At 64.4% G+C, this 21,848-nt stretch overlaps 3 protein-coding genes across 3 annotated transcripts in view; 1 reads left to right on the plus strand and 2 right to left on the minus strand.

The window, feature by feature from the left end:
* Positions 1-1,385: 1,385 nt before the first annotated feature.
* SOX18 (SRY-box transcription factor 18) lies at positions 1,386-3,080 on the plus strand. Its single transcript, XM_054723958.1, has 2 exons — positions 1,386-2,063; positions 2,178-3,080. The coding sequence occupies exons 1-2, from the start codon at positions 1,736-1,738 to the stop codon at positions 2,963-2,965; spliced, it is 1,116 nt and encodes a 371-aa protein (XP_054579933.1). The 5' UTR covers positions 1,386-1,735; the 3' UTR covers positions 2,966-3,080.
* Positions 3,081-12,148: 9,068 nt separating this feature from the next.
* Positions 12,149-13,364, minus strand: C12H20orf204 (chromosome 12 C20orf204 homolog). The gene is made up of 4 exons (XM_054724345.1): positions 13,360-13,364; positions 12,901-13,173; positions 12,653-12,805; positions 12,149-12,476 (listed from the first exon to the last, which is right to left on the minus strand). The coding sequence occupies exons 2-4, from the start codon at positions 13,156-13,158 to the stop codon at positions 12,333-12,335; spliced, it is 555 nt and encodes a 184-aa protein (XP_054580320.1). The 5' UTR covers positions 13,159-13,173; positions 13,360-13,364; the 3' UTR covers positions 12,149-12,332.
* A 2,830-nt stretch (positions 13,365-16,194) lies between these two features.
* PRPF6 (pre-mRNA processing factor 6) overlaps positions 16,195-21,848 on the minus strand; it is a 37,605-nt gene continuing 31,951 nt past the window's right edge. Inside the window, exons 15-21 of the mRNA XM_008157149.3 lie at positions 21,663-21,782; positions 21,218-21,394; positions 20,654-20,787; positions 19,940-20,031; positions 18,812-18,926; positions 16,960-17,086; positions 16,195-16,472 (exon numbers count right to left, since the gene is read on the minus strand). Coding sequence (XP_008155371.1) covers positions 16,320-16,472; positions 16,960-17,086; positions 18,812-18,926; positions 19,940-20,031; positions 20,654-20,787; positions 21,218-21,394; positions 21,663-21,782 — 918 coding nt within the window. The 3' untranslated portion in view covers positions 16,195-16,319. The remainder of the gene's footprint in view (positions 16,473-16,959; positions 17,087-18,811; positions 18,927-19,939; positions 20,032-20,653; positions 20,788-21,217; positions 21,395-21,662; positions 21,783-21,848) is intronic.

Raw genomic sequence — 21,848 nt, forward strand, 5'->3', positions numbered from 1 at the left:
CTGGCTGGGGCCAGGCGAGGCCCTGAGCGGGTGGGGGCGCGGCCGGGGAGGTCATGCTGGGCTGCCTCAGAGCAGCGGGACAACTCCGGGCTGTGAGGGCAGCAGGGGGTCAGGCAGGGCCCCTTCAGGAACTGAAATTCTTTCACAATGGGGTGGGGGACGCAGGGGGCACTGCAGTGGGGGACCCCAGATGCCTCCTTCCTGAGCCCCAATGACCATTGTCCCAGAACAGCTGCTGCCAGGCTGAGCCAGGCCTTGGAGGCCCAGACCACATCCAGAGCCTCTGCCGGGTAATGACCCCCTCAAACCCACCCTTCCACCTGGAGTCCCCCTCACACCTGCCCACAGGGCTCACCCCTCCCTGGTCAGAGGGGAGCCGTTCCCGCCTGCCTCCCCGAGAAGCCAGTTCCTGGGCCGCCTGAACATCAGCTGGGCTCAGGGTCCTGGGCCTGGGACCCGGAAGCCAGGCTGAACCCCCAGCCCTTCGCTGCTCCTCTGGCTGTTGGATGAGACCCTACAGGCCCAAATCACCTGAGGGCCCTCAGGGGACCCCGTGGGGTCCTGGCCTTCCCCGGGCAGCAGGGCCTTGGGGGAGCTGTAGGCCCCAGTGGGGTCCACCGCAGTCAGAGTGCAGATTGTCTATGGCCCGGAGGGGCCACCAGGGTCAGAGCATGAGGGCCTCTGGTTCCCTGACACCTGTGGTCACACCAAGAAGCTCCCCACACCTGGCCAGGGCTCCTGGCACGGTGCGGGGGGGGGGGAGGGCGCTGGGAGCTCCAGGGCTCAGCGGGGTGTGTAGGAGGAAAACTCAGTGGGAGCCCGCAGCTGCCTAGGATCCTTGCTCCACCCTCAGCAGACCCACCCTCAGCAGGACCGAGGGGGAGACCTCCCGCTCAGAGCCCAGGCCCCTCCTGCTGGGGAGGGGGGGGGGAGGCCGAAGTTCCTCTGGAAATCCTCCTAGGGCTGAGGGCTGGTAGAGGGGCTCCCCCTCCCTCCTCCCCTCCCTCCCCCCCTGCCCAACCCTGGGTCCTGCCTCCCTCTCCTCGGCTGCCCGGTGGCCTGGTGGGCAGGTAAGCAGCTGCACTGTCCCAGCCCCACCCCGCACCCAGCGGGCCCTGGGGAGGCGGAATGAGGCCCTCTGCCCGGTGTGTCCGTTCTGAGCGGGTGTGGGAGGGGAGGGGCCGTAAGGACCGTCTTCCCCATTGACCGCACGGACAGGGCTGAAAGGTCACGTGTGTGGAGGGTCGGGGACAGCACACCCCGGTCACCAAGGGCACGCCCCCCCACAGGACTTACGCGGCGCCAACACAGGGCCCCCTCCTCCCCCGGGAGCCTCAGGGGCAGGCGGCCGCCTCCCCCGGTCCCCACCGCGGGTCCGACTCCGTGGGGGGCGGCACTCATCTCTGAACCCTGCCAGCCCCGACGGCGGCCCCGGCCTCAGCCCACATCAGTGCCCTCTCGCCCTCGGGGTCTCTCCTTCAGAGCGGGCGGGGGGCACGAGGCGCAGGCCGGGCGGGCTGTGCCTGGAGGAGAAAGGGAGCCCCGGGAGGGGGCGGCCTCGGCCCGCCCCGGCCCGCCCGCCCCACCGCCGATTGGCCCCGGGCTGCTATATCTGGGCGCCCGCCCGGGCGAGGCCACCGCCGTCCCAGCGCCGCCCGCCGCCCGTCCCGGCCCCGAAGTGCCCGCCGCCGGCCCTCCGCGCTCCCGCGCCCCGCCCCGGCCGCGCCCAGCTGGAATGCAGAGATCGCCGCCCGGCTACGGCGCACAGCACGACCCGCCCGCCCGCCGCGACTGTGCATGGGCCCCGCGACCCGGGGCCGCCGCTGAGCCGCGCGGCCCCTCCGCCGCCCCCGCCGCGCCCGCCTCACCGCCCAGCCCGCCGCGCAGCCCCGATCCTGGGAGCTATGGCCTCGGCCCGGCCGGCCGCGGAGAGCGCCCGGCGGCCGACGAGTTGCGCATTCGACGGCCCATGAACGCCTTCATGGTGTGGGCGAAGGACGAGCGCAAGCGGCTGGCGCAGCAGAACCCGGACCTGCACAACGCGGTGCTCAGCAAGATGCTGGGTGAGTGGCGGGGGCGGGGGCGGGGGCGCCTCTCCCCGGGAGGGCGGGCGGCGGGCGGCGGGACCCCCGGGGTCGAGCCGCGCGCCGGCAGCCGCTGACCCGCCGCGCCCGCAGGCAAGGCGTGGAAGGAGCTGAGCCCCGCGGAGAAGCGGCCCTTCGTGGAGGAGGCGGAGCGGCTGCGCGTGCAGCACCTGCGCGACCACCCCAACTACAAGTACCGGCCGCGCCGCAAGAAGCAGGCGCGCAAGGCGCGGCGCCTGGAGCCCGGCCTCCTGCTGCAGGGCCTGGCGCCCCCGGGCCCGCCGCCCGAGCCCTTCCCCGCGGCGCCGGGCCCCGCCCGCGCCTTCCGCGAGCTGCCCCCGCCGGGAGCCGAGTTCGACGGCCTGGGGCTGCCCACGCCCGAGCGCTCGCCGCTGGACGGCCTGGAGCCCGGCGAGGCCGCCTTCTTTCCGCCGCCCGCGGCGCCCGAGGACTGCGTGCTGCGGGCTTTCCGCGCGCCCTACGCGCCCGCCGAGCTGTCCCGGGACCCCGGCGGCTGCTACGGGGCGCCCCTGGGGGAGGCGCTCCGGACCGCGCCCGCCCCCGCGGCGCCGCTCCCCGGCCTCTACTACGGCGCCCTGGGCGCCCCCGGGCCGCTCTCGCCGCCGCCCGAGGCCCCGCCGCTGGAGGGCGCCGAGCCGCTGGGGCCCGTCGCCGACCTGTGGGCGGACGTGGACCTCACCGAGTTCGACCAGTACCTCAACTGCGGCCGGACTCGGCACGACGCCGCCGGGCTGCCCTACCACCTGGCGCTGGCCAAGCTGGGCCCGCGCGCCATGTCCTGCCCGGAGGAGAGCAGCCTGATCGCCGCGCTGTCCGACGCCAGCAGCGCCGTGTACTACAGCGCCTGCATCTCGGGCTAGGCCGCCCCGCCGCCGGGACCGCGGAGCTCCAGCCGGCCAGCGGCCCGCGGGCCCTGCGAGGCGGGGTCCCACTCGTACCGGCTTCTCCAGGACGCGCCCGGTCCCCGGTCCCCGGTCCCCGGTCCCAGCACCTGTGGGCTGGCCCTGCCAGGGTTAAGTTTTCCAAGCGCCTAATCTTCTCCTGCAGTGTTTTCTAGAATCAGGCTGTATTTTTTACCTTGCCTTTTTTTATATACATAATACACTATATTTAAATTTTAAACTTTTAAACCTTTTCTTTCAAGGGGTTTCAGTAATCAAAGCATCAATGTAGCAAGGGCTTTTCAAATAGGAGGAATCACAATGTTTGTTTGTGTCAAGGAGGACCTGGAGCCGGGCCCCTGGGCCAGGTGAGGCCGCAATAAAGTGCCTCCTCTTTGCCCCGGCACCCGCTTGTCTGTGGTAGTTGGGGAGGATGGAGCAGTTCCGTGGGGGCCCTGGACATGCCCTTCCCTCCAAATCTCCCTCGAGAGTCTGACCCCAGCTTGGACCCCACAGCACCCTTTTCCATCCTTCCCAGAGAGAGTGGGTGGGAGGCAGGAGCTGTGGGCACTCCCCACCCTCCCAGCCCTCCATGTCCCTTCTGCCCTGCCCCATTTTCACTCAAGCCTCATAGGGTCAGACTCCTGAGCAATCCCCTCACCCAGGTTTCCTCCAACTCGTCTCCTCCTTAAACTTCCTTTCTGCCCAGGGACTGCCCAAGATGGCCCTCCTGGACGGAGACTGGCAGGGTTAACACCTGTATGTAGACACGGCATCCTGGGCCCGCCTGTCATTTTCAACCCCGTGTCTCCAGAGAGGGCAGAGCCATGACACACCCATGATGCCCCCAGGGTCACCTGTCCGGACCAGAGCAGCGGGCAGGCCGCACTTCGCCAGCCTCCCTTCTCTGGAGTCACATGGCGCCGGCCTCTGCCCCCAGGACAGGCCCTTCCCACCCCGCCTCCTTGGCCCCAGCCCCTGCCCAGCGCCCCCAGGTTTGGAAAAGTTGGCAACAATCAGCTTCCTGGGTGATTCCCCTGTGGGATGGAGTCCATTAGCACCCCCAGACCTGACTCCCCGGCACCAGCTCCTCAGGGCCTAGCAGGTCTTCTAAGCCAAGGGGAAAGTCACGTGTTCCCCTGGTCTGTCCTGTCCCAGCCCCCCACCCCACGGTATATTTAGGGTCCTGCTGATCCCTGACCACCCTGATGGGGGGAAGTCACACTCAGTTTCCCACGAGCGTGTGCTCGGGGGGAGCATGGTGTCAGATGTGCAGGCCCTGTGATGCAGGTGAAACAATCTAACTGCACACCTGTGAGCATGCTTGTCAGTCAGTACGTACATGTGTGTGTGCACATGAGGGTCTGAGCACAGCTGCGATGCTGAGATTGTGACCATCCATGAAGGTGTCTGTGTGTATGGTATGAGACTCTGTGTGCACACGGGTGTGCAGCAAGCCTGAGCCTGGCTGCTCATGCGCCTGTGTAAGCCTCGGTGTCAGCACGGGGTCTGCTGCCTGAGTGTGTGTGGGGGAAAGGTGTGCGGCCGTTATGGGGGTCCCGCCTCTTGGAGGTAGGCTGACATCAATCACCTGCGTGTTAACTGGCATGAGCCCTGCATCTCAGCTGGCAGAGTTGGGGAGCAGGACCTGGGCCTCCTGTCCCCACCCCATCAGCAGCAGGGCCCAGAAAACTCAGACAGGGGTGGAGAAAGACCAGCTGAGGAAGCCAGAGATGGACCCGGAGGTGGAGAGAGGCCTCCAGGGGGCGGCGGGACAGGCAGAAATAGCCCACAGGACACCAAGAGCAGCCCCACTCCGTCAGAGCTCACGTGACGGCCAGCACACGGGGGGCGGGCAAGCTGAGACACAGGCAACACGGGTGGCGCGGCCCAGGCACACCTGTCCCAGCCGCGGAGGGGCTCTGAGGCGCCCCTGCTGGCCTGGGCTCTCACGGGGAGCAGTGCCCACGAGTGCTCAAGCCACACCCACTCTCACAGCTCACCAACTCCTGTCTGGGCCTGACCCTGCTGGGGGAGCAGGGGGCCCACCCCCTGGAGCCCTGGGTCAGCTTGGCCAAGGTGCACCCGCTGTGGCCCCTCCCAGGACTGGACACGTAACAGCTGGAGCCCAGGAGCCTCTGCACAGGGTGGGCCCTCCTACCCCTCCCCTACTCCCGGCCAGGCAGACGGGAAGGAGCACCAGCCCAGCCTGGCCTCTGCCTAGAGCCACGTGAACAGCCCACGGTCCTCCCTGCCTGGGCCACCGGTGCCCCTGCCCAGTGACACCCATGGACACACCGAGAAAGGTGCCGGGCCAGCTACAGGGCTGTGCGGGGCTGTCTCGGCTGTTTTCCGGCTTAGGCTGGAGCAATCTGCACACCCCCCCATCTCACCGAGAGGCCCCCCAGCCCCAGGGCCAGGGGATGAGGAGTCCCGTGGATGCCTGGGGTGGCAGGACCCCGCTACCCAAGGAGGGCGAGGCCCAGCAGCATACTCCCCAGAAGCCACCCCTCAGTTCCAGGTGGGAGGCCAGTGAGGGGTGCCCTGTGGAGGGGTCCCGGCCAGGAACAGGGTCTGGACAAGGACACAGAAGGGCCTCTCCCCAAGGGCGGCGTTTCTGCTAGCTGCTCCTCGGCAGTGGCGCTGGGCCAGGGGAGAGGGTCTCCTCAGAGGGCCCTCTGTCCAGACCCTGCCTGGGGGCTCCCCCCGGGGCCTGGCTCTGCCCCAGCTGGTCCGAGGCAGGACCACAGCCCAGAGCTGTGGCTCCGGCTCCAGGTCAGACTTTCCACCTCTGCCTCCTGCTCCACCTACTTGGTCCCCCAAGGGTCAGAGAAGGGAAGTCCCCACCCCACCCACCCACCTCCGCACCCACCCCGCTCCCGCTGAGTCAGGCCAGCCAGGAGCAGGCCCGGGCAGCCCAGGGCCCGGCGAGAAGTTCTAGCGCCGGGCTGGCAAAGCCTTGGCTCCCACACCCAGGACCCAGCCTGGCCTGGAGTGACCTGCGGGGTGGTGAACCCTTCCCAGCGAGCTGCCCTGGGAGGAGGGCAGGGAGGGGGGCAGGTAAACTGCACCCTCCCCCCCGCACCCGGGCACCACCCCCAAGAACGCTGTTAAGAGACACACCACCACCAACTCGGGGCTCACACAGCCCGTGATGCCCGGCTGGTGAGCGAGCAGGGACCAAACCGCCCTGCCCCCCCTGGACAAGCACAGACATCCAGCCGCCCAGCTCACCGGCTACAAAACCCACACCCGTTCTTAATGAACGGTTCAGTGTTGTGGCACAGTCACAGGGTGAACAAACCTCACCACGGGTTTCCGTGTTCTTCTGTCACCCCCGAAGCCCCTGCCCAGCAGCAGTCCTGGTCCATTCGTCCTCGCCCGGGCCCCGGGGAGCGCCGTCTTCGCCCTGCTCTGTGCACTGGCCTGCCCGGGACGCTTCCTACAGAGCAGAGCTGGGGCGGGCACCCGGCCCGCAGGCGGTGGAAGGTCTGAGAGATCCTCTCCTCTGGCCCTGCCAAGGCGTTAGGGGTGATTAATTACATGTTTGATCAAATGTAGCAGCTAATTTTTAAGTTGCTGATTTTGTCTGGCCCGAGGACGGCGTCACAAATGTCCACATGGCGCTCGGCAGAAACAAGGCCCCCCGCAGTGGGGGCCACACAGTAGTGGCCTTTGAGTCATGCTTTGCTCACTTAGCATCACATTTTCAAGGTTCACCCGTGTGCCAGCATCATCGGGCTGTTCCTCATTCCTCTTCATTTATTTTTATTTTTATTGATCCGAGAGGAAGGGAGAGGGAGAGAGAGAAACATCAATGATGAGAGAGAATCATCGATCTGCTGCCTGCTGCACGCCCCTACTGGGGATCAAGCCCGCCCACCGGGCCTGGGCCTGACCTCCTGGTTCATAGGTTGTTGCTCAACCACTGAGCCGCACCTTCCAGCCTCATTCATTTTTTAAAAATATATTTTCTTGATTTTTTACAGAGAGGAAGGGAGAGGGATAGAGTTAGAAACATCGACCAGCTGCCTCCTGCACACCCCCTACTGGGGATGTGCCCGCAACCCAGGTACATGCCCTTGACGGGAATCGAACCTGGGACCTTTCAGTCCGCAGGCTGACGCTCTATCCACTGAGCCAAACCGGTTAGGGCAGCCTCATTCATTTTTAAGTCTGAATAATATTCCATCGTATGGACAGACCACATTGATTTCTTGATTTATCAATGATGGACATGTGGGTGGATTCCGTGTCGTGGCTATTGTGAATAATGCTATGAACATTTTGTGTGGATGTGTCTGTGTTAAAATGACATACGTCTGTATCTCTGGTGAACAAGTCTGAGCAAGTAGATTAAGGACCTTAAGGGGGAGGGTGTGGGGGCACGGCGGTTCCCCCTCTTCTGTGTCAGCCCACAGGCCCCGGCTTCCGCCTGCCCTCCCCCTTCCACAGCCAGGCCTCCCAGGGAAGCGCCGAGGCGCCTCCCGCCCTCCCCCGGCCCCACCCGGTGCCCAGGACCCGGTCCCCACGACCCGGCCCGTTCCCAGGAGCTGGTGTCTCCCAGGCCCCGCCCGGCCCCCGACCTGCTCCCGCCGGCGCCCAAGGAAACAGGAAGGGGCGCGCGGCGCGGGAGGAAGCGCAGGAAGCGGCGCGGGCTTATCTGGGGCCGCAGCCGGACCCCTGGCCGCTCGCCCTGCGCAGGCCCGGCAGGGCGAGGGGAGCGGCGGGCAGGGGCGGACCCTGGGGTGCCCTGCCCGGCCCGTTCCAGCCCCAGGCACAACTGTCACACTGGGCGATGGAGGGTGAGTCCCTGAGTCAGGCTGCGCCCCCACCCGCCGGAGCGGACTCCCAACGAGATGAGACGCAGCCCGGAGGTGCCCAGGGGCCAGCGTCCAGCCCAGGACGCCCCTCCCCCAAGCACACACGTCCGACCACCTCATCTCCCCCCAAACAAGGACCGCTTCCCCAGCAGGTGCCGGCTCCCTGCGGGTGCTGGGGCGGTGGGAGGGCGGCCGGGTCTTTTCCCAGGGAGGGGCAGGATGGGGACTGGCGGAGCACTCCCCAGGGCCGCGGGCCGCTGGCCAGGACAATGGGCCGCAGCACCTGGCACCCACAAGGAGTGTTTGCTTGGCTTCCTGGAGTGGGGCCTGTTTGTTCCCGCAGCCCAGCTGGAGGGCAGCCTCCTTGCACACCTGCAGGGCCGAGGTCCAGCTCAGCTCACACGCCAGGGCCCTGGCTGGCAGGCTGTGCCCAGGCCTCCCTGCAGGTGCTTCCTCGGGCTCCCGCTCGGGCACTGCCCGGTCCTCAGCGCCCAGCACAGAGATGGGGCAGCCGTGGCTCCAGGAGCCCAGAACTGCATGAGAGGGCCCCAGGGAAGGGCAGAGGAGGGTGTGGGACACACGGCGGCAGTCAGGACTGACTTTGGTTTCCTAACCCAGAGACTAGTTTGCGGATGGCCCGGGTTCCAGATGTTCTTTCAAAAGCTCCCAGTCTGGGGGGTCCGTGGGGCGGCACTCTTCAAAGTCAGCCGGCCCCTCCTTGCACCCTGCGTGGGGGGCCTGGCTCCCTGCTTTGGGAAGTTGCGCAACCCTGGCTAGTGCCCTGCAGCCCCATCTGCTGCCCGCTCAGCCCTCCTGTGTCCCAGCCCCCGCCTCCTGGAAACAGCTGAGAAGGCATGAGTGTGGGACAGGACACCCCGGGCCCAGCCCTGACCCCACCACGTGTGAGCCCAGACACGGTTTGGTTTTACACTCTGAGAACCAGGCTCAAGCCGCCGGCCCAGGGCCTCATCAGGGAGGGCAGTGCATACCTGGCAGATGCAGGGACACGAGGGCCCGTGCACCAAGCCATGCCCAGGCACGCTACCTCCCAGCCAGTGGCTCTGTCCCTGTGGGCCAGGGGGCCAGTCTCACTCCAGCTCTGCCAGCACTGGCCAGTCCCAGCGGTGCCTTTGCTGAGCCTCCTGTGCCGTGGTGAGCAGAGCACGGAGGGGGCCAGTGCCCGGCCTGAAGCACAGCCAGCACCTCGGGGTCTGGACGGGCTCCCGGCTCTCCCTCTCGTCTGTCCCGGCAAGTGTGGCTCTGTACCTGCCCCCAGACCTGACTGGTCGGGATGTCCCCACTCAGCCCGTGAAGTGTCCCAAGAGCCAGAAGCCCACCATGACCCCCAAAAGACGTATGTGCACCCCCAGAACCTGAGGGTTTGGGCAGATGTGGCCTGAACCCAAGGGCCATGCCTTCCTGAGAGGAGGCAGCGATGCAGCGACAGTCCTCCCCGGACACCTGGGCGCCAGAGCCGCGAGCCGCAGGAAGGGCCTTCCCGTGGGCCGGGAGGGAGCACGGTCCCAGACACGCTGGTTTCAGGCCAGTGACGCCGATTTTGGACTCAGGCTTCCGGAATGGTGAGAAAAGAAACTTGACTGCTCTAAGCCAACTAGTTTGTGGTGATTTTTTAAAATATATATATCTTACTGATTTTTTACAGAAAGGAAGGGAGAGGGATAGAGAATTAGAAACATCGATCAGCTGCCTCCTGCACACCCCCTACTGGGGATGTGCCCACAACCAAGGTACATGCCCTTGACCGGAATCGAACCTGGGACCCTTCAGTCCACAGGTCAATGCTCTATCCACTGAGCCAAACCGGTTAGGGCTAGTTTGTGGTGATTTTTTACAGCAGTCTTAGGAAACAGATAGTTTCTTTTTTTCTTTAATCATGAACAATCTATCATTTTTTAAAAATCTTTATTGATTTCAGAGAGGAAGAGAGAAACATCAGTGATGATAGAGAATCATTGATCAGCTGCCTCCTGCATACCCCACACTGGGGATCAAGCCCACAAACTGGGCATGTGCCCTGCCCAGGAATTGAACTGTGACCTCCTGGTTCCTAGGTCAACGATCAACCACTGAGTCATACTGGCCGGGCCAGATGGCTTCTAAGGTGTGGGGACAGGGCCCGGGTCCCCCACACCCACAATACTGGCCCATCATCCAGGGGTTGGCATGACTGAGGCCTCAAGAGAAAGGTCAGAGGGTGGAAAGGGGTGGGTGGGGGCGTTGCAGGAACAGGATCGTGGGAGCTCTGTGTTCTGCTGGCTCAGACCAGAAGCCTCCAACGCCCGCCCCCCAGGCATTCAATTTGCCAGGACAGACCGGGAGGGCCTCAGAGAGGGGAGCTCACTGGGCAGGGGAAGGGGGAGGGGGAGGCAGGAGCCTGGACTGCGCTGCACACGCCCCTCTATGTACACACTCAAAGGTAACCCCTCGGCACACACCTGTGTGCACACTGACACAGACACAGGCTCACCTACCGGGTGGGGCCAGGGAGTGGGAGCATCTCACCCACTCACGTGGTCGTGGTCCAGGACCTGTGGGGATTGTGTCCTGAAAACTCTGAGACCTCTGCTCTCCCCCCCACCCCCCAAGCTGCGGTTTGTGTGAACCACATGGGTGGATGAAGGGACTGCCTGTTACCACCCGCTTCCAGCACAGCAGGAAGAGAGCATGGTGGGTGGGCAGCAGCCATGAGTGCCCGGAGGCCATGCCAGGCATGCTCTGCCCATGGCCCCAGGCCTGGGGCAGGTCCACGTGCGGGAGCTGGCTGCCCGGGAAAGACAGGGGCCTAGTGGGGGCCTCCTTGGAGGGCCTGCCCGCCTCCTGCCCCTGCACTGACGCTAACTCTCACCTTCTCCAGCCCCAACTCAGCGGCCCCATGTCTTAGGCTCCAACCAAATTGGACCTGTCCCCCTACCTGGACACTCTGCCCCCTCAGGGCCCACACAGCAGGATCCCGGGGATGTGACTGCTCCATCCAACACAGGTCTGCTCCCCTCATCAGTGTCCCCCAAGTTCAAGAGGACACACCCAGGTGCTCAGGCCAGGACCCTCAGGTTGCCTAGACCTCCATCAACCCCTTCATGTCCCAGCCTATTCCTTCAGCCTCAACCCCAAAGCCCCCCCACCCCCCCGCACCGGGGTCTCCCTTGATCAGGACTCTAACATCCCTCCTCAGCTCAGCCCCTCAGGCTGCACCACTCAGTTTATAAGCCCACGTGTCTTAGCCCCAGGGGGAGCCCCTGCTCCAGCCACATTCCACACGTGGAACGCTCCGTGGGGCACGCCAGCAGAGGGGGGTCCTCCACTCGGAGTGTAGCCCCAGGGCTGCGCCTCGTGGATGGGAGCGTTAGGAGTGCGCCGAGGCCGAGCCCTGAGCCAGGAGCCGGGCTCTCCCGCTGCCCGCAGGCACATTAGGTGCCACCCTCGCTGCTGGGTCTTGCCCTTGCTCTTACACTTCCTGGCGTGTGACCTGGTCAAGTCCCTACCTGGTGCCTCAGTTTCACCTAGAAAACAGACAACAGTTCCTGCTGCAGGACTCAGTGTGCTAACAGACAGTGGGCGCTGGGCAGGGTCCGTCGGGTCCTGATGGTCACGCCAACGGCTGCCCCCAAAGGCCTTCCTGCACCTCCGGCCTCGGCTCTGCCAGGACCTGAGGCAGGGCCTGCTCTGGGGTCTCGGGTGCGGCCATCTCTGGAGAAGCATCCGCCTCAGCCAGGCGCTCCGCCTGCCGGCCTCCCCCTTGGCCACAGGCTGGACTCGGGAGGGGACAGACCCCAGGCTCTGCAGCCGCAAGGGGGAGAGCAGGGATTGGCGCCCCACTCTGCCAAGCGAACGCAGGGTCCCCAGGGCACGAGACAGTGGGTCTCTGGCCAGCCTGTCTAGTCCCACAAAGGGGGCCACGGCCACCCCTCCCAGGGCCGCAGGAAACGGCCTGGCCCCGCTTGCAGCCAGGGCCAGCGACTGGCTTCCCTTCAGGCCCGTTTCCTTTATCCGGCTGTTTTGCTGTGAATTCACAAAGCCCAGCCTTCCCTTCCCCTTCCCCACCACCCCTCCCCCACTCCGGAGGGAAGCCCAGGACACTCACACGTCCCCTCCACCCCGGCCTAGAGCCGCAGACTGAGCAGGAGCCCAGCGTTGGAAGGCGCCCACTGCTGCCCGAGGGGGGGAGGGCGGCGCTTGCCCAGGTGTAAAGGAAGTGTACCCCAGGTTCCCCAACAGTCGGTGCCCCCAGCGCCCACTCCCAACCAAGCAGAGCCTGGGCGACCGCCCCCAGCCAGCAGGCAAAGGGAACAATCACCAGCTGTTTATTGAGGCCTCTCGGTGGGCGGGCAGCCCGGCCCGGGCAGGGCTCACATCTCCAGGTGCTGGCCCTCGGGTGGACGGGGCCAAGATAAGACCTGGTGGGACTCGATGGCCAGCCGGGTCCACACGGAGCCCTCGGTGGTCCCCGAACGAGACTCATCCCAAGCAGCTGCTCCATCCAGCACAGGTCTGCTTCAGGGGAGCTAGGGGCGCCGGCCCAAGGCCCGCAGGGCGAAGAGCTTCTCCCAGCAGGTGGCCACGGCGTCCAGGGCTCGCAGCAGGAGCCGCCTCCGCCGGCCGCGATGCCGCTGAGGGCGGGGCCGGGCCCACCAGCCCCGGCGGCTCCCCTGTCGGAACGGGCGGTCAGCACCCGTGCGGGATCCAGGAGCCCCCCGCCCCCCGCCGCTCACGCCCAGCCCCCGGGACAGGGCATCGCTGCCTGGTCCGTGGGCCCACCGTGAAGCCCCAAATCGTGGGCGGGCCCAGGGCCTAGACCCGCGCGCACCCGGGGACAGGCGCACACCTGGCGCAGCGGCCGGCAGTGGCGCCGCATCACCGCCTCGGTGCGCAGGGCCACGGTCCAGGCAGCTCTCTCCAGGGCCCCGCGGGGGTCCCCAGCCACCGCTCCACGCAGGGCCCGACCCAGGGCCGCGATGGACACTAGAATGCCGTGCTCCTGGAGAGGAAAGGGAGGAAATCGCGGGGCTGGGGGAAGAGCCCTATGAGAGGCAAGCAAGGAGGCTGAGGGGCGTGAGTGGGACATCTCCTCACCTTCTGGGCGCCACAGGAGGGCCCCACCCGACCCCGCCGTCCGGGGGCCATGGCGTCAGTCTGGTTTTTCTGAACGAAATGGAGATGTCTGGAGCCTGGCCCGTCGCCCGCAGCCCCCGGCCCTGCCCGCCTCGCAGCGGCCTGCAGGTCCTCGAAGATGACGGCCCGGTAGTGGCGCAGCACGTCGGGGACACTGCAGGCGCGGGGTTGGGTGGGGACCGCGGTTCTTAGCAGCGCCAGCAGGAGCGCCCAGAGCATGGGCTTGGGGGTTACCTAAAAGGCCACCAGGTCAGGGTGGGGCGCCCAGGCCTGTGGAGGGGTCCCCCCTCCAGCAGCCTCACAGGCAGTGTGCTCCGCCCCAACCTTGAGGAATCTGAGCTGGTGTAAATGCAGATGTCACCCCAACACCCGCCAAGCAGCTGAGGCCCAGGTAGGGCCAGACAAGCTCCTGCTGCTTACGGAAGTCATGGGACGCACAGCCGAGGGAATGGTCAGCAACTCTGACACGGGGCTGTGCTGGGTTTATTGGGGGGATCACTGACTGTGTCATGTCCGGTCACTGGTGTACACCTGAAACTAACACGATGTATGTCACCTGTAACTGAAGACAAAACACGGCTTAAGGAAGAAGTACTACAATAAGCCAGCTCAACGCTGAGGGGGTGAAGCTGGAAAGGAGACAGAGGCTCCAGAGCCCACAAGACTGTGGGGCAGGGCTGGCCTAGGCGGGGTGCAGCAGGGTGCCCCTCCCAGAGCCGGGCTCACTTCTGTGCGCCCACCCTCCCCACAGGAACCCTGGGCAGAACTACCCCTATCAAGGGCTCCACTACAATCAGCTCTGACCCAGGAAATGGGGGTCCCCCTGACACCTAACCCAACCAGGACAGGGTGAGGTCTCAGTCTCATGGCCACGCCCCTTCAGAAGTGGAAGGCTTGGGGAAATCCCCAGGCGAGGAGGGCGGGCACACTGCCCCACCAGATACTCTGTTTAAGGCCTCCCTCCTCAGAATGGGGGGCCAGCTCCCATGGGTGGAATCCAACCCCCTCAGAAGCCCAGACACGATGAGAAAGACCTGTCTCCGCTCCCACCCCCAAACCCACGCTCAGGCTCCACGGTGGACTCCAACAGCGACTGGAAAATTAATCAGGTGAACCTAGCGAGACCAGGACTCGACTCCGCTTCCCAGCCCTGGCGGAGAGCCTCTCGGCAGCACCCTAGCTGGTGTCTGCGGGGCTCCTGCACGGGCCACCTGCAATTAGCCATGCCCCTTCTCACCCCTGGGGCAGACAGGGGGTGGCCAACCCGGAGCCGCCCCTCGGCCCGCTGTGGGTCAGAGGGCACAGTGACAGGAGAACAAGCTGGTACTGGAGGAGGGACGTCCAAGGTGGCATGTGTGTTGCCCAGGGACCCTCAGAAGACCCATCTGCCCCATCTCCCCCACAGGCACACACGCACCGCGTGCGCGCACACAGGGCCCCAAGGCTCAGCCCAGCCGCAGACTCCCTGCCCCCAACACCTCCCTGCCCCCAACACCGCTGGCAAAGGCTCGGCCCGGCACCTGCGGCCGGAGCACGCAGGCCAGGCTCCGTAGCCACCCAAGGGGGATTTTCCCAGTCGGTCCTGACCGGTCGGTGGGGCACCGAGGATCAAGCAGCCTTCTGGGGCTGTGCCTGCTTCCAGCTCCCAGCCCCTGGGCCATGGAGTCCCCTCCCTGGGCCCGAAGCTGCTCACCATGGGCCTCTCAGGGTCAGGCCCTCCCTCACGCCCGCCTGTGAGCCTCCAACATGATCCCGGGGTCCTCAGGTGGGGGTGCGGAAACCTCTCCAGGTCCGGCTCCAGGCCCAGCCAACCCCAGCCAAAGGCTTCCCCGGACGGGCTGCGGCAGGGTGGCTGCGGCTGGGCTGGCGGCAGGCGGACAGGCTTTTGAAGTTGGCTCCTCCAGCAAAGGAGGGAGGGAGGAGGGAGGCCCAGGATCCCAGCCTGCCCCCTCCCTTTCCCAACTCCGTATCCAATCGCTTCTCCAATTAACCTGACCCTGGACCCAGCAGTGCTGGGCTCTCTTCCCACCCAGTGGGTCCGGGATTGAGTCACCAGCCCCACAGACACGTGCTGTCCCAAAGGGGGTGGGCTGCCCAGTGGGCAGTACAGCCAGGTGGCAGGGGAGCCAAGCAAGTGGGGGGCCACCTGCACCCCCATCTGGGTCTCCCTCTGAGGTTGGCACTGCTCTCTCCCAGGAACCTGGCCACGACAGAACCAGCGAGGGGGACTTGACCCCCACCACGCCAGCACCACACCTGACGCCCAGGGGTCCTGCCCCAGCAGGTCCCTGCGTGGGACTTCCCGCTAGTCCAGCACTCAGCTGCTGCCCCTCCTGGCTGGGCCCGAAGGACAGGGACAGCCTCTGGGACCCATTGGCCGGGAGGTGGAGCTGAAGAAAAGCTCAAGTGTTTCCCAGGGAGAACAAGAATGTGCCTCAAAGCATTTGAGAAAACAACGCCGAAGACATTCCCGCGGATAATCCTGATGCTCTGGAACTTCCCAAGGGCCCTGCAGGAAGCCTCACCTGACATCAAAGCCAGAGGAGGTGCCCAGAGACACGCCCCACTCGGGGCGCAGAAGACCACCCACATCCCCGTGGCCACAGCCAGTCACTGTCCCCCCCTGAGCCTTGGTTTCCACATCACAGAGACGAATGAGCTCCAAGAAGCTTCAGGACTCTCTCGGGGCCTGGGCAGACCTCCTGCCTCGTCCAGAAGAGGGGGGAGGAAAGAGCCAGCCACCTGCCTCTCCATGCAGGGCCTCAGCAGCTCCTTCATCCTCCGCTGCCAGTGGCCCGGGGAACTCTTGTTCAGCTTGCAGGTGAGGAGGGCTACAGATCTTTAGGAGCTCTGCTGATTATAAAGCAGCCAAAGCGAAGTCACCTGCAGACGTGAGAACCTCTCTCATGGGTGACATCTTCCTCCACCACCAGCCGGAGGACCTCCCGGGCACCCTTCGGCAACTGGCTCTGGAGGCACCCGAGGACGTGGCTGTGTGCGTTCAGACTCACAGAAGCCTCCTCCCCCCCCCCCCCCCCCCCGCACCGCAAACCTGTGATCTGGTGCCCCCTCCAGGGAGCGGCAGGCTCCCGAGGGGACAGACAAGTCCCCTAGCGGAGGTGCACTTCCTACCGCCTTCCCGAGGCACCTTCCTCTCAGAGGCCCCCCTGCACACAAGAGCGCCGAGCCCTCCAGGCCAGACGCGCACAGCACACGCCAGGAGGCCCAGAGAAAACCAACAGGTCACCAACCCTACACGCTCCCTAGAAAAACTTTATTCCAGAGCAGAGCCCGCTCGGGCCCCTCCAGCCCCGTCCTCACATGGCAGGCAGGCACCCTCGCCCACCCGCCCCAAGACCCAGCCCAGAGGGGCCGCCCCGTCAAAAGGTGTTCTTGATGCGGGCCGCCACCAGCACGAGGATCTCCCCGATCTTCCTCTGCCAGTTGGCGATGTCCTTGGACACGGCGCACCACAGCTCCCCGTGCCGGGGCTCGGCGTTCTCGCAGCGCCGCCTCACCTCCTCCCGCTGCTCCTGGATGGGGACCAGAGGGCTCTTGAGACAGGGCTCCTCCCAGGCTCGTCCTCACCTGTCCCACCGTGCACTCAGCCCCAGCCTGGGCCCGCCCCAGCCCGCACCGCCCCCCACCGGACAGATGACTTTGGGGCAGGCCTTGACCCAGATGGACAGCAGAGTCAAGCCCCTGCCTCCCTCAAAGGCAAAGTCAACTCCTCGTGGGCACTCTGCCCTGTGGCCCAGGCTCCCCTGGGAGCCACACCGGGCAGACAGACCCACCGAGGCACAAGGACAATCCTCAGGGCCCGGAACCCACCCTCATTTCCACTGGGACCCCATCACCAACTGAGATGCTAACAGGCCACTTAACAGGCCCAAACACCCACATTTCAGGCTGAGAGGCTACAGAACTGTAACCAGCAAACAGCTGCGGAGGAGAAGCTGTCAGCAGAGCTGCTGTCCATGTCCCGCCCTCCGCCCCCCGCCCCCCGCCGCGGGCGCAGACCTCCGTGCCGTGCTGCAGCTCGAACTTGTAGAAGAGGGCCCAGGCGTCCCCCAGGTCGGAGTCGATCTTCACGGTGCGGTGGAACCACTCCCTGGCCTTGGTGATCTTCCGCTCACTCCAAAACAGCCTGTCGGAAGCCGAAGGGGGCGAGCCCAGGGTGAGCGGCAGCGACGGCCTGCCTCCGGCCTCCCATGTGTGGGTGCAGCATGAGCCCCGAGACCCACCGTGGGACCCCTGTCCTCCCTGCAAGCCCTGGGCTCCCCCAGGAGGCTGAGGAAGGGGCCTGGCCACCTGGAAACCGTGCAGGTCACAAAACAGGAGCCGTTCTCCAAGTGTCTAACCAAACTGTCTGAGAAAACCCACACGGAGGAAGGAACTGGCACTCCTTCACATCCCTCTTTCCTCCAGGTGAAGTACAAGGGGATAAAAGGAAACTGACCAACATGTGAACTAAGGTTTGGATCTGGGAAGGAAGGGAAGGTCTGGCCTGCTCCTGCCCATCAGGCAGCCAACCCCGAGGAGAGGGCCTCAGGTCAGCACAGGCACCTGGGCACGGCAGACAGGTGGCTGGAACCAGACGGAGGGTCCACAGAGCCCTCTGCACGTCAGTGAGGACAGGACGGTGGGAGGACTTGCTTCCACCCTCCACCCAGCCCCGCCTCCCTCCTCGCCAGAGGTACCACTGCAGAGGAGGGCACCCTAACCCTCCACTCCAGGCAGCTGCTGGGGCCGGTCTGTAACGAAACCGAGTAATTGGATGCAATGATAGCTTGATTGCTTTTTAAGCCTTGTGGTATTCTTAATTGCTTGGTGTTAGATAAACTGTGATTTAAAGAGCACAAACCCAGATAGCAGGCACACAGAACACCAGCCTGGGAACAGCAAGGAGTGACTTGTTGATTTTAGCAAAGCCTTTTATGAGGTTTATGGCCGCCCTATCCGAGTGGCACACATAGAGGTCCCTCTGGGAGGCGGAAGCGCAGGACAGGAGGGAGGGAGCCCTGACAGGCCTCAGGAGCCCGTGGGAAGCCCTTGTCCCCACAGCAGGAGAGGAGGTGCCGGGCAGCACCTGAGGAGGAGCGCTCAGGCCAGCTGGGCACATCCCCGGCTCAGGCTTTGACCGCCCAGGGGCCACCTCTCCCGGGTGAGCGGCAGCCCCAGGAGCCGTCCATCTGCAAGCCCTGCCCCGCACGTAGGTCCCTCTTCTCAGGAAGTCCTCCTGCAAGCAAGCAGGGAGCGGTAGCTCTCAAGACGCTCCACTAACGGGCCACAACCTCACCCAGTGTTCCCAAGACCCCGAGCTCCTCCTCCCCACGCCCCACAGCTCACACGTCCCCAGGGAGCCCTGACCCAGCACCCGACACACAAGCTCACGGTGTGAGGTCACTGACCTCCTTTTGCCTGGAGACCATTTGCCCTAAAGAAGGTGGCATTTCCGCAACCCAGGCACTGACAGCCGGACCCATGGCCCCGATGGCTCCCAGGCCACCCAGGAGCGACATTCTCCCCTGGCCCGGGAGACAATTCCCTTGCTTCCAGCCCTTCCAGCCAGAGGGGCTTTGCCTATGAATTAAATTGTGTGGACCAACATTCGAAGTCTGTCTCTGTCTTAAAACCCAGGGCACGTGTATGTGTAGCTACAAAGTGGCAGACACAGAGGGGCAGTCCCATCTGAAGGACTGGACAGAGGGGACCAGGCAATCCAGGCAGCTCATGTCCGCGTGGCTTCTGCTCCAAGAGGCCCAAGCGCTTCGCCACAGAGGTCTAGGGACCAAGGACCAGGGAGCCTGCCCCGTTTCAGAGACCAGGTGGGCCCCGGCGGGAAGCAGCCCCACAGGGTCTCTCCACTCACTTGGCCACGGCCAGGAGCACGTGGGGGTCGTGCTCGCATTTCTTCAGGGCATCGACACTCTTCGTCTTCCTCTGGGGCCTGGCCTCGAGGAAGATGGCTTCAGACCACAGGACACCTGAAATTCACAGACGCCACACCTCAGACTCTGACCTTGGCTCGGAAACGCGCCTGTCCAGCCAACACAGCTGCCCGAGAGGAGGGTCCTGCTTCGGGGACACCACCAAGACCACGTAAGCCTGCCGCCCCACAGCCCGCCTGGGACCCGCAGCCCCAAAGGCACAGGCTGACCACTTCCTGGGGGTGACAGGTTGGAAATAACGAGGCCTCACTCCTGCCGACTCAGTAGTTCCACATCCAAGAGTCAATTGTAATAAAACCATCAGAAATGCTAGTCAAGATTCACACAGAAAGGTTGTAACACTGGATTAAATCAGATTGAGAACTGAGTAACAGTTGAGCGGTGCTGTCATATTTACAAAATTTTGTAATTTACATCCTTGAAGAGTCACCGATAATGGAAAATTCTCACCAACTTTTCAGCTTTAAAAAAAGGCACAAAACTAAACATACTAGCCCCGGCCAGTGTTGCTCAGTGGTTAGAGTGTCAGCCCACGTGCCGAAGGGCCATGGGTTCGACTCCCAGTCAAGGGCATGTACCTGGGTTGCAGGTTTGCTCCCTGCCTCGTTGGGGCGCCTGCGGGAGGCAATCCAGTTGATGTGTGTCTCTCACATCAACGTTTCTCTCTCTCTCTCTCTCTCTCTCTCCCTCCATCCCCTCTCTTCTACTCTCTCTGGAAAGCAATGGAAAAAACACAAAAACTAAACATACTTCAGTACGTTACAAAAAGCTCAGAGCAGTGGTCCCTGAGCAGTGGCTGAGAGGTGGTTCCATTCCCTCTCACTCCAAATCCGTTCACACCGCGTGTGCATCCTCACAGACGTGGGCTAACACAGGAGAAGGTGAAGGGAAGAAGTGGCAGCACCTCAGAACAGGAAGTGGAATGCCCCTGACGGCGAATTCAGTTGCAACGTCTCAATGACCGTGTTAATACACCTTCTGATTGAAGTGACTCATGCAAACCACCCAGGAAGCGCCCGCAGCCCCGCCCGGCACCCCGCAGGCCTTACCGGAGCTGGGGCACTCCTGCAGCGCCTTGGCCATGAGCGTGTTGGCGATGTTCTTCAGCCCGGCACGGTACTCCAGCCGCACGGACTCCAGCCTGAGGACACGCCCAAGAGGACAGACAGCCTGACACAGAGCTGCCGCCGCGGGAGCTGCCCACGCTGCCCAGGGGCAGGGGCGCTGGTGCCACACCGCGGGGCCCATGGGAACGGCCCTGCCCGGAGCCCGGGACCCTGACATCGTGTTTCCTCAGGGCGTGGGCACTGGGTCTTCCTCTAGTGCCAGGAAGACGGGTGGGAGGACAGACGGCATGTTGCGGCGGCTGCGAGTGCACAACACAGGGCGTCTCCTTCAGCCCCCGCCGCACGCTCCAGCCCTGACTCTGAGCCCTGCGCTGCGCCTCTGTATGCAGTTTCCTGTGGGCAAAACGCCATCTTCACCCGGGAAACTCCTATTCATCCCTCAAGGTCTCGCCTAGGCGCCATGTCTTCTACGGAGCCGCTCTGTAACTTCCTCCATCCTTGATCCTCCCTCATTAGCTGCTGGCTCCCCTGGACACCTGCTCTCAGAGACAAGTTACACTACATCTGAGCACCTGGGCTGAACCCTCCTCACAACCGGCACCTGCTCTTCCTGCGAAGCCTGAACCGGAAACACTGCCCAGCGGCTGCCCATGAGCACCAGCGAGGGCGCCGAGCGTGAGCTGGCCCGAGACTCACCACAGTCCAGGGTTCTTCGGGTTCTTCAGGCGAGACTTCTCCAAAATGGCCCGAGCTCGGGTCAGCTGCCCGATCTTCTCCTCCAGCCGGGAAAGCAAAAGCCACAGGGGTGTGGAGTGGGGACATTTCTTCAGCTGTGGCCAAGACAGATAAGTAAGAGAGAGGGGGCTTGGCTGGGATCTGGGAGGGGCTGTGACAGCTATGGCCAGCTCCTCAAGCCAGAGAGTCAGGCCGCCCATGTCCATGGAGACCCATCCACTTCACGCCTTGGTTAAAGGTTTTATGTGCATGGCTGTGCTGGGCACATGTGTGTACAGGGTGCGTGTGTGTTTATGTGCACAGCTGTGCAGTGCTCACGTGTACAGGGTGTGCACACAGCAGCTGAACATTAGAGACGGCGTAACCTGCACCGCGTGCAGTGCATACAGATCTGAAGGACCCCGAGTCGGGTTGTCAGACACAATCGGGAGTGCCCAGAAGCACTGCCCTGAGCAGGGGGGAGGCCCAGCAGGGGCGAAGCAGGTGCTGACCACTGGGCCCAAGTGTGCAGCGTGCAGAGCTCACCCCCTGGCTGTAGGCCTCCCGAGCCTTGTCCGTCTGCTCCTCCTGCTCCTCGATCTGCCCCTTCATCATCCACAGCTTGGGGAAATCCTCGTAGTGCTTCAGGGCCTCCTCACACAGCTCCTGGGCGGCCTCGATGTTCCCCAGCACCCACTCCAGCTTCACAGACTTCATGAACACCTGGGGGAAGGCACACGTCAGCCAGCCACCCCACCCGGCTCCGGCCCAGCCTCTAGCACTGGGCCCGGGCTGGGCTGGCACCTTGGTGGTAGATGCTGAAGGTCACACAACAGGTCGCCTTAAATGCTGTTTGTTCGGCTATTCACCTTGTAAGCTGCCTTGTAGCTGTGGTGAGCCTACAGTGTCCTGGCCTCAGGTCCTCCCCCACCGCCCCCCTCCCGACACTGCAGGACAGGAGGCCCCGCGTGGCCTGAGCCACTCCGCTCACCCGGGCAGTGGGTGCGCTGCTCCGAGCCTTCGCCAGCAGCCGCCGGGCCCGCTCATACTCGTTGTTCTCCGATTCCAGCTTGACGGCCGCCAGCCAGATCTCCTCACTGTTGGGGTTGGCCTGGAGGGTGAGCCCAGCAGAGCCAAGGTGGGCACAGGACAGAAGTGAGCAAGGCTGGGCTCACTT

This window comes from Eptesicus fuscus, chromosome 12 (assembly GCF_027574615.1).
Source record: "Eptesicus fuscus isolate TK198812 chromosome 12, DD_ASM_mEF_20220401, whole genome shotgun sequence".
Classification (NCBI taxonomy): Eukaryota; Metazoa; Chordata; class Mammalia; order Chiroptera; family Vespertilionidae; genus Eptesicus; species Eptesicus fuscus.

Excerpts from the sequence above, each read along its gene's own strand:
- C12H20orf204 (XM_054724345.1), bottom strand. The coding sequence starts at position 13,158 with ATGCTCTGGGCGCTCCTGCTGGCGCTGCTAAGAACCGCGGTCCCCACC. Across the intron at positions 12,806-12,900 it reads CCTCCTGTGGCGCCCAGAAG|GAGCACGGCATTCTAGTGTC; the intron begins GTGAGGAGATGT and ends TTTCCTCTCCAG. Across the intron at positions 12,477-12,652 it reads ACTGCCGGCCGCTGCGCCAG|GGGAGCCGCCGGGGCTGGTG; the intron begins GTGTGCGCCTGT and ends CCGTTCCGACAG.
- SOX18 (XM_054723958.1), top strand. The coding sequence starts at position 1,736 with ATGCAGAGATCGCCGCCCGGCTACGGCGCACAGCACGACCCGCCCGCC. Across the intron at positions 2,064-2,177 it reads GGTGCTCAGCAAGATGCTGG|GCAAGGCGTGGAAGGAGCTG; the intron begins GTGAGTGGCGGG and ends CCGCGCCCGCAG.